The following is a 9,931-nucleotide window of genomic DNA, read 5'->3' as shown; positions in this document are numbered from 1 at the left end:
AACGAACGAACGTCCACCCCCACCCCCCAAGAAGAACGTCCGCCCCCACCCCCTAAGAAGAAGTCCGCCCCCACCCCCCAACGAAGAAGTCGCCCCCACCCCCCAAGAAGAAGTCACCCCCACCCGCCAAGAAGAAGTCACCCCCACCCCCCAAGAAATAAACGCACCCACCCCTGAAAAGGGAGTGTCTCTGTCCATCAAAGCACACCCCACAAACCCAACCCCTCGCCTTTTCTCCTGCTGGTCTGTCTTCCCAGACCCTCTGCCCTCGACTGTCATCCTCCTCCCCCACCAAACCTCACGACAGAGCTCCGCCGTGCCCCCCGTGGCGGCTGTGCACCCCATCACGGTGCCCACATGCGGCACCACGCTCGCCCGCGGCCAGCCCGCCCGCCAGTCTTCCACCTGGTCGGGCCACCCGGCGGCCAGGGCCGTCAACGGCAACTGCAACACCGATGTCGTCGACGACAACCACGCCTGCTCCATGACAAGTGAGTTGTCTTGCAGGGAGTGGGAGGTGGGGAAGCGTAGGGAGGGGGGGGGGGGGGGGGGGGGAGGGGGCCCTCAGCGCAGCATCCACTTCCTGCCCGGGGCTCCCGTCTGGCCCAGGGTCCCCCATCCCGTCCCCAGGCTGTGCGCACCGCCGGCACCTGCTCGCCCTGGGACTCCCACCCCCTCCCACCCCCTCCACGCCACGCAGAGCCGGGCCTGAGCAACGCCTGGTGGACTGTGGACCTGGGCTCCGTAGTCACGGTGGCGGGCGTGGTGGTCAAGGCCCGCAGCGACTGCGCCCAGGGCTGCTTCACCGACCTGGCCGGGGCACAGATCCTGCTGGGCTCCGAGCCCTGGACCTCCGCTGCCAGCCTGCCCGCCTTCACCCCCTGCGGCGTCGTGCCCTCGAAGCTGGTGCCCGGGGCGCGCGCGGCGGTGACCTGCGCCGCGCCCACGCCCGCGCGTTACGTCGCCGTCTACCTGCCCAAGGCCGCCACCGCGCTGGCGCTCTGTGAGGTGGACGTGGTCACCGCCTGAGCGCGCCCAGCGCCGCCGCACGCCACGCCCCGCACCCCTCACATGCCTGCTCAGGCTGACTGCACGTACGAAACTCCTGCCGTGCTTGATATCGAACGCCCACTGCCCGATCCATGCACCCTGCATCCCCTTTTGAGGTTACCCCCACATTCCCTCGAGTGCCATTCTGCCCTACCCCAAACCTCGTGCCACCGGAACCTCCGTGCACATACCATTCCTGAACATAAATATTCGCGTGGCGCACCCCCCGCGCGCCACTTGCCCCCAGGCTTGCACGTATACCCCTGCTGCGCCGTCTGCCACCCATCCGCGCAGCGCGGGGTACCTGTCACAGAACTGCGCACGGGATGGTGTGAGGTGGATGGGCGGGGTGGGGTCGCCGCCCCCCCGCAGCCCCCCGGGAGGAACGATCCTGCGTCAGATGAAGGGCAGCAGCAGGTACTCCGCGTAGAACAGGTACCACACGAAGCGGTAGTAGGCGGTGACGCCGGCCTGCGTCTCCGCCATGCGCGCCGTCTGCCAGGTCAGTGCGGCCGCCAGCAGGGCGTGCGCCGGCACGACCAGCCGCGCATTCAGCGCGACGGGGTTGGCGGCGGCGGCCAGCGCGCCGCCGACGTAGTTGGCCAGCAGCAGCCCCGAGCCGAGCCAGGCCACGCGCCGCATGCCCAGCCGCGTGGCAAAGGTCTGGATGTTGTTGGCCCTGTCCCCCGCGATGTCGGGAAGGTCCTTGGTGATGGCGATGGCCGTGGCAAACACCGCGACAAACACCGTCATGAACCTGAACACCGTGCTCAGGGGGGGGGGAGAGGAGCCGGTGGATGGGCGGGCTGGGGGCAGAGATGTGTATGTGGGTCTTTGTAACGGACAGGAGTGTGAGTGTGCTTGCAGGTGGGCTGCTGCAACCCTGCACCTGCACTCCGGGCCTCCCAACCCATGGGGAGCACTATAGGGCAGATCGGGCTCATGCCCCTTCTAATCAAGTCATTCCCCACATGCCATCCCCTCCTTTCCGGGTCTACAAGCTCCCCCTCTCCCAAGCCGACGCACGTGATGGCGGGGCTCCAGACGAAGGGCAGGCCCAGGGCGGCGCGCACCGCCTGGTACACGCCAAAGTTCAGGAGGAAACCGCGGACAAAGGCAATGATGAGGAAGGCGGAGACCGCAAATCGCTTCAGGCGCAGGGGGGGGACGCTGTACACCGTGCCCAGGGCCAAGCCCGTGGCGTACAGCTTGGCGATGGCCGGGCCAAAATAGCGGACGCAGATGCCCAGCCCGCCTGTGTGGTGAGGTGGGGGTTGGGGGGGGTTGAGGGGTGGAAGGGACAGACGAGGATCAGGAGACCGGGAGATTTGAGGGGCTGGACGGTGGCCAGGATAGAGAAGGGGGTCATTGTATGCAGGACGTGAAGCTGAATCTGGGGCGGATCATCTGGCATGGGGAGTGCTGCTGCAGACAATGTAGGCCAGTCGGGCAAGCCCTGAGCAGGTGTAGGACCCTCATTGTGGGCTCCTGTTGCCGGCCTGGCAGCCTCTTGCCACGCCCAGCCCCACACAATCAATAACCTCACCGGCGGCCAGGCCCAGGCACAGCGCCCACGCCACGGGCAGGCTCAGGTCCCCAGCGGCGATGGGCAGCCAGGGCTTGTTGATGGCGTCGATCTCCACATCGTACACCTGGTTGATGCCCACGATGTAGCCGTTGCCGGCCAGCAGGGCCAGCACGCCCAGACAGGCCCGGGGCAGGAGACCCCAGTCGATGAGGGCCGGGTTCTCCGCCAGGGCCTTGGCCGTGATGGCGCACGACCCGAGCAGGGTGCCTCGGATGGTGTGTGGCCTCAGGAACCTCCAGAAGGCCGCCAGGAAGGGGGTGGGGGGGGAGGGCGAGGATGGGTGCCCGCCAGGGCTGGCAGACATGCCTGCCTGGGGGACATGCCTGTGTCTGGCTGGGTGCCTGGCCGTGGCACCAGGTTGCATCGGCAGCCTCAGCGACGAGAACGGTGTTTGGGGCGGGCGACAAGGTCCACATAGCCTCCTGTGAGATAAAAAGGCTCACGGTGTGAGCACTGGATGCAACATGGCGTTGAGGGGCCAAGTGTGTGAGCATGGCACGCTTTCCCCACAACATTCAGGCCGGCAAGCCTGCGCAGGACGTGTGGTCGCGATCGCTGAGTCACGCGACAGAGCGTGAGGCCGTACATATTCCGTCTCACGTAGAGGGCATGGCGGTTGGCGTCAGCATCGCTGCCTGTACGGCGTGAGACGGTCCGGCTAATGAGTGCATTCCGTGGCTACCACCGAGCACCTGTTCTCCTTGGAGCGGAACGCGACTGCATGACACGCAGAGCACGGTGTAGCGGGTTCTAGAGCAAATGACACGAAACTGCGTACCAATGCTTGGCCTCTGACGTGCAAGGTCGACGGTGCGGTGGGGTCCGGTGGACCCCTCGGCATGGATCAGCTGTTGCTGACGTGGAAACTGCCATGCGATGCGATGCGAGGGTTTCGGAATTTGCTGGTCCATGGGGGTCGCATGCAAGTGGGATTGGCGCGATGCACCCCTCGCACCTGAACACCTTTACTGAATACTATCACCTGGGGAACCCAGCTGCGGGAACATGCTCGCAAGGGGGGCGATCCTGCCACTGTTCCTGGCCTTCGCCGTGCTGGCCTGCCCCGCCACGGCCTCAGCAGCAGTGCAAGTGACTCTGTACGGCGAGTCTCTGTGCCCCTACTGCAGAGCCTGGATCCTGGAGCAGGCCTCAGATCTATTTGATCAAGGCTTCTCCAGCTACATCGAGTTCCGCTACGTTGCCTGGGGAAATGCCCACCGAAGCCATGTAAGGGAGGGAGGGGGGGAGGGTCTGGGACATGGGCCTGCCTCATTCCACGCGCGGTGCCCCTGCTACTGGCCCGGCGGCCCCGTCCTTGGATGGAGGCGCTGCTCATTTACATGTGGCTGTCTATGGACTCCCCCAGTCCGCATGGGTGGCCCTGGGGGAGCGTCGGGGGACGTCCACAGCACCTCCCTGCTGGCCGGCCGGCTGACACCAGCTCTCACCGCCCCCATGCCCCCCCTCTACCGCCCCACACACACGCAGGATGGCCCCCAGTGCCAGCACGGTGCGGCAGAGTGCGCGGGCAACGACCTGATCAACTGCGCCCAGGCGCTGTACCCCGCCCAGGCCCTGTGGTTCCCGTACGTACGGTGCCTGGCACGCACCGGCACGCGCGCCCCGGTCGCGGGCTCCGACGCCTGCGCGGCCTCCAGCGGGCTCGCGGCCTCGGCCCTGATTGAATGCGCGCGCGGCGACCGGGCGCGGCGGCTGGCGGCCGCGGCGCGGGAGGCCACCGCCGCGCTGCGCCCACGCCACGAGGGCGTGCCGTGGGTGCTGGTCAACGGCGTGGCGCTGGGCGACCACGCCGAGCTGGTGCGCTCTTACGTCTGCGCGGCGGTGCCGGCGGGCGCGCCGCGCCCCGCCGCCTGCTTCGACCCGCCGACCAGCGCCGCGGCGCGGGCGACGCCAGGCCTGCTACGGCTCGCCTGGCGCGGCGTGCTCGGGAGGTGGTGGGCACCGGCTGCCTGGTAGGGGGCTGTGTTTCGCTGTTCCATGGTGGTTACTGAGACTGCGCTGGCCAAGCTCGCGGCATGCTTGCCCCGTCGACCGATGCCCGCGGGCCGCAGGTGTTGCGGGCCCCACACCTTCCCTGGCCGCCCCCCCTTGTGCAACTGTGTTGTTACATGCGTGACAACAGCAACGGCAGGGGTATCTTACGGGGGCTGACATCTGGAGGCCGCCGGGCAGTCGCCGTGGCAGAGGCCAGAGAGGGTCTCGAAGCACGGCCGTTGGCAGCCCGCGCGCCGGGCCACGCAGATGGCACGTCTGCCCTGCTCGCCCTCTGAATGCCCTCGCCCGCTCCTGAACCCCTTGCCTGTACCGCTCGTACACACCTCATCCACCCTACTCCACGCCCGCCAGCAGCCCGCTGCCACTCAGCTGGTGCACGACCTCGTATCCGACCCCCCGGTCGGGGTACGGCCGCTTTGATCCTGCCTCCAGGTGGCTCCGGTCCAGCAGCTGGTCCAGCACCTGGCAGCAGAATGGGGAAGGGGAGGTGCGCTTCCTTTGTGTAAGGCCAGGCATGAATAGATGTGATGGAGGGTGAGGGGTGCATGATGGCAAACCAGGGGCATGGGGGGGGGGCGGGCATTGCGATGCACATGGCGGAGGGAGATTGCTTGCTGCTGCGCAGGGCACCAGGGAATCCGGGGCAGCTCTCCAACCTCCCACATGCGAGCCCCGGCGCAGCACCCGGCGCACCACACCCTACCCCACCTAGGACCCCCCCACCTTTCTTGATGATTCAGCACCACACTCCCCCATCCCCACCCACTGACCTCGTTGCTGATGTCACCCGACTGCGCCAGGTCGTGCTCGCCGCTCCCGGCGCCCGAGATGACGTCCAGCAGCTCCTCCTTGCTCATGCTCCCCGCCGCAGCGTCGTCGGCGTGCAGGAAGGCGCCCGACTTGATCACCATGCGCTCCAGCTGCAGCTTGCGCGCGGCGCGCTCCAGCAGCTTGCCCTCCACGCTGCGCGCGCTGGCCAGGCGCAGGACCAGCACCGGCGAGCGCTGGCCGATGCGGTGGCAGCGGTCCATGGCCTGCAGGTCCTGCTGCGGGTTCCAGTCCGAGTCGTAGATGATGCAGGTGTCCGCCGCCGTCAGGTTGATGCCCAGGCCGCCGGCGCGGGTGGAAAGCAGGAACACCTTGTGCTCGGGGTCGGACGTGAAGAGCTGTGTGTTGGGGGGTTGGGGCGGATGAGTGGGTGGGGTAGGTGCATCGCAGGTAGCACATGGGACGATCAGGGTGATCAGACAATGTCTGGCCCCCTGCATGATGCATACTCACTAAGTTTAAGGATGTTTTAGCACTGTGAATGAGAATCAAAGTCCGCTTCCACCCTCATCATATGGCCAACCCCTCCCTGCTCATCTCCTGGACAGTTGCAAGCACGCACGTGCCCACTCTTCCCTCACCCCTTAGCCCCAGCCCCCACCCCTCCTTCCCACCTTCATGGCCTCCTGGCGGTCCTGCCAGGACACGGACCCATCCAGGCGGCAGTGCTTGATGTCGCGCGCCTCCAGGTAGCTGGAAAGCACGTCCAGCATGGACGTCATCTGGGAGAAGATCAGCGTCTTGTGCCCCGCAGGTAGTAACCTATTCAGCAGCTTCTCCAGCAGCGCCATCTTGCCGCAGTCGGCCACCAGCTCCTCTGGCGGGGGAAAGAAGACCGAGCCTGCATGTGTTGGTGGTGGTGGGGGGGAGTGGGTCATTTTCATTGGAAGGAGGCTGTGGCTGAGAGTTGGCACTTGCATGGGGCTCGGACAAGGAGGTGAGGCTGAGTGCATTGCTTTTCATGCCCATACGGCGGCTGGAGGGAATGTCGACTGGAACGGCGACCATCTGTACCCACCGTCAAATGCCGCCGTGATGAGGTCGGGGTGATTGCAGTTCTTGCGCAGCTGCATCAGCATATTGTTCAGGGACGCGAGAGACGTGCCTCCAGCGCCTCCGCTCTTGCTCAGAGCCTCCTGTGGGGTACATGGAGGAAGAGAGGGGGGAGTTGAAAGGATGGCGGGGTGGTTTGGTGGACCGTGACTGACAGCGTCCAGCCAGGATCCGGGCAGTGGGATTTCTCCGCCTGCCCATGCATCTGTGGTGCAGAGCTCCCAGCAGGACCAGGCATCAGGCGGGTATGCCGCGCCCTGCGTTTCCTTTTGGGTTACCTACTAGCCCCAAGCTAACTGAATCCCCCCCCACCCCCCCACCCCCCCACCCCTTCATAAGCCCCCAGCCCCACCCGCAGAGTCTTGTCCTTCAGCTGCTTATTAAGCTCCTGCTGCTTGGCGGACTGCTGTGCATACAGCACCACCTCCAGCTTGCCGGGCAGGCTGGTCTCCACATCGCTCTTCACTCGGCGCAGGAGGAAGGGCTTCAGGATGGCATGCAGCTTCTCCACCACCTGTCGAGTTTGGGCGGGAGAGAGGATGGGAGAGTGCCAACAGGAGCAGGATCTCATGGCCCCAGGGCAGCTGACTCCCACCCGCGCCCCGGTCTGTGCGGCACACGGCTGCCTCGCCCACGCGTGCAGCGTGCCCAGCGCACCACCACCACTTGAGCCCACCTTTGCTGTCTGCTGCCGGACCTCGTCCTCCTGCTGCCCGCCGGCGTCGGCCATGGACTCAAACCACGACTCAAAGTCTGACAGGGAGGAGAAGGCCTCGGGGAGGATGAAGTTGAGCAGCGACCAGAGCTCCGTCAGGTTGTTCTGAAGCGGCGTGCCTATGCGTAGGAGAAATGGGCGGAAGTGGATCGTCCGGTCCCGGCCACCAGGGGCAGGTGCCTGTGGGCCTGTTGATGGGCACGTCCTCGCACCAGGCCGTGGCAAGCCTGCCTGCCATACAAAGGGCATGCTTGCAACCGGACAGCGATCTGAGGCCCTCCCAAATAGACGCCCCTCCCCTGAAGCCCCACAGTGCAACCTTGCCCTTGTGTGCTCCTAGGCCGCCCACCCAACCATACCCTTCGCACCCGTCAGGAGCAGCTTGTTGTCTACCCGCAGCGTGCGCAGCTCGCGGATGAGCCGGCAGTTGTGGTTCTTCAGGCGGTGCCCCTCATCCACCACCAGGTACTTCCAGGACACCTTCTGGAAGTTGCGGATGTCGGCCAGCAGGATTTCATAAGAGGTAACGACCACCGGGAAGCTCCCATCCACTGGCTCTGCAGTGGGGGTGGGGGACAGCAAACTGGGAATCCCGGGGTCCGGGGCCTCGTGCCCGGGACGATGACAACGCGCCAGGCAGATAGGGCCCGTGGGCTCTATCTGCCGACACAGACCTCGCATCGATTGAGAGCCATTCCTGAGGAGCCATCAGTCGCGCTCTACAACAGGTGTGGGTATCGCACCTTCCCACTCCGGCCCGTCATTCACTGACAACCACCTGCTCATCCTCCCGGCCCACTCACTGCTGAGGCGCGTGGACCAGAGCTGGGCGCGCTCGGCCTTGGAGCCGTGGTAGAGGAGCGCCGGGAAGTCTGGCGCCCAGCGCTGGAACTCGGAAACCCAGTTGTGCAGGGTGGAGAGGGGGCCCAGCACCAGGTAGGGCCCCAGGATGGCCTTGCCCCGCAGGTGGCACAGCATGCCGATGGTCTGCACCGTCTTGCCCAGGCCCATCTGGTCCGCCAGGATGCCGTTGATGCCGTTGACAAACAGGGAGGCCAGCCAGCGGATGCCGCGCAGCTGGTAGTCCCGCAGCTCGCCGACCAGGCCGGGGCACAGCTCCTGTGGCAGGGGGAGGGAAGAGGGGGGGGACGTAGGGTGTTGGGAGAGGGAGATGTGTAGGGTGTTGGGAGAGGAGGAAAGGCAGGGTGGTGGGAGAGGGGCTGGCGTCCGCAGGGAGTGCCCCGTGGTGGGGGCTAGGTGCGTGTGAAAATTTGTGACAACAGCCTGAGTGGAGGAAGAGTGCCACAGTGGGTTCAACATGCCACTGGGCATACCACAACAGGCCTCTGCCATGTTCTCCTCCCCGCTATGTCACCTGGGCCGCAGAGGGCGCCGCAGCCGCCTTGCCCGCCTTCTTCTTGGCGCCGCCTGTGCGCCCGGCAGCCTTGCGCTTCTTCCCCAACGGGCCGTCGCCCTCTCCCGGGCTTGGGGCCTTGGCCTCCGACTCGAGCTGCTCCGTCTCGGCACTGGCCATGTTCTCCGCCAGGAACTGGGTGTAAAGCTGCGACTTGTTCAGCAGCGTCTCCAGGGCCTTGAAGGACTCGTTGCCGAGCACCAGCTCGACGGGAGCGGCCTTGGGCTGCAGCGACGGAGAGGAAAGAGAGGGCGCGTGATTCCATGTGCCAACCGCCTGCCGCCTTGACACTGGGCACGGTGTCAGGTGCAGGTTCACAGCAGCCAGGGGTCTGTTGGTGGGGGTGCACGGCTGGTGGGGCAGGGTGGTGGAAGCCATCCCACCCTGCACTGGCTGGCAGCCTGCACACTCCGTCAGGCACCCCGTTGCTATCTGGCGGGCGCGCACCTTGCTCTCCGCCTCCTCTCGCGCAATCCTGAGCCTCTCCTCCTCCTCCAGCACGTCGGCAGGGACGTAGAACTCGGTCGCTTCTGAGGCGTGACAGGAGCCCTCCTCAGCCACAGGTTTGGGCCGGGGTGTAGGCTGCTTGGTCGCAGGGCTGGGGTTCGCCTCCCCATTTTGGCTCCTCGACACCCTTTCGTCTGCTGCGTTGCCTGCTGATGAGGCGTCCTGCTCACTCCCTCCGTTTCCACTGGGAGCAGCTTCTGTTGCTCCGACTCTGCCTGCTCTGGCACGAGTAGCGGCACCCCTCTTCCCCGCCATCGCGGTGTGGGATGACGACGCTTTTGTATGCTGTGGAGGGAGGGTCGTTTCCCGGGGTGTGCAGCGAACGGAGCGTATAGTGCGCAGAATTCAAATTCGTGGCCTGAGATCGAGCGCAGCACGGCGAGAGCACGCGATCCACGAACCTGGAGATCAGGATCAACCGCAGGACCGCTCGCCGTCGCTGAAGCCAGGGGAATCACTTGTTTGTTTTCAAATCCGGCTCGGCAGGGGGAGGGAATCGCAGCCGTGAGGTCTTCAAAAGTCAGCCCAGGATCGTAGGGCTTGCTTGAGGGTTTGCTCCAGGATACGGCGCAAGGCTGGGTCGTGCGTTGTATGAAATATTCTCACAGCGCAAGCATAGCCTTGCAATCGATAATCAGGCGTGTGGAGGCGCAAACTTGTGTGCATGACCCGCATGTCGCCATTGTGCACTGGAGTCACCTGAAGGAAGATCCACGAGGTCCTAGTTGCAGTCAAAGACGGATGATCAACATGTCAAAGG

At 65.6% G+C, this 9,931-nt stretch overlaps 5 protein-coding genes across 5 annotated transcripts in view; 3 read left to right on the top strand and 2 right to left on the bottom strand.

Annotated features, from left to right (window-relative positions):
* The window catches only part of F751_1999 (Extracellular basic protease), a gene marked incomplete at both ends in the record, with an annotated part of 4,334 nt that extends 3,305 nt beyond the window's left edge, over nucleotides 1–1,029 (top strand). The window contains 2 exons of the mRNA XM_011399706.1: nucleotides 308–491; nucleotides 701–1,029. Coding sequence (XP_011398008.1) covers nucleotides 308–491; nucleotides 701–1,029 — 513 coding nt within the window. The remainder of the gene's footprint in view (nucleotides 1–307; nucleotides 492–700) is intronic.
* A 417-nt stretch (nucleotides 1,030–1,446) lies between these two features.
* F751_1997 (Digeranylgeranylglyceryl phosphate synthase) lies at nucleotides 1,447–2,942 on the bottom strand (the record flags this gene model as incomplete). Its single annotated transcript, XM_011399704.1, has 3 exons — nucleotides 1,447–1,807; nucleotides 2,077–2,305; nucleotides 2,597–2,942. The coding sequence occupies 3 exons, from the start codon at nucleotides 2,940–2,942 to the stop codon at nucleotides 1,447–1,449; spliced, it is 936 nt and encodes a 311-aa protein (XP_011398006.1).
* Nucleotides 2,423–2,590, top strand: F751_1998 (hypothetical protein; the record flags this gene model as incomplete). Its single annotated transcript, XM_011399705.1, has 1 exon — nucleotides 2,423–2,590. One exon carries the CDS (start codon nucleotides 2,423–2,425, stop codon nucleotides 2,588–2,590), a length of 168 nt encoding a protein of 55 aa, XP_011398007.1.
* A 701-nt stretch (nucleotides 2,943–3,643) lies between the features above and the next one.
* On the top strand, nucleotides 3,644–4,650 carry F751_1996 (GILT-like protein F37H8.5; the record flags this gene model as incomplete). Its single annotated transcript, XM_011399703.1, has 3 exons — nucleotides 3,644–3,865; nucleotides 4,127–4,228; nucleotides 4,531–4,650. 3 exons carry the CDS (start codon nucleotides 3,644–3,646, stop codon nucleotides 4,648–4,650), a joined length of 444 nt encoding a protein of 147 aa, XP_011398005.1.
* Nucleotides 4,651–4,987: 337 nt separating this feature from the next.
* F751_1995 (ATP-dependent DNA helicase DDM1) lies at nucleotides 4,988–9,426 on the bottom strand (the record flags this gene model as incomplete). Its single annotated transcript, XM_011399702.1, has 10 exons — nucleotides 4,988–5,116; nucleotides 5,425–5,820; nucleotides 6,097–6,323; nucleotides 6,501–6,618; nucleotides 6,888–7,049; nucleotides 7,212–7,369; nucleotides 7,619–7,807; nucleotides 8,054–8,369; nucleotides 8,626–8,889; nucleotides 9,112–9,426. The coding sequence occupies 10 exons, from the start codon at nucleotides 9,424–9,426 to the stop codon at nucleotides 4,988–4,990; spliced, it is 2,274 nt and encodes a 757-aa protein (XP_011398004.1).
* Nucleotides 9,427–9,931: the final 505 nt, after the last annotated feature.

Source organism: Auxenochlorella protothecoides (assembly GCF_000733215.1).
Source record: "Auxenochlorella protothecoides strain 0710 unplaced genomic scaffold scaffold18, whole genome shotgun sequence".
NCBI lineage: Eukaryota > Viridiplantae > Chlorophyta > Trebouxiophyceae > Chlorellales > Chlorellaceae > Auxenochlorella > Auxenochlorella protothecoides.
Note: the sequence above shows the minus strand (reverse complement) of the source record. Positions and strands in the feature narration are given on the sequence as shown.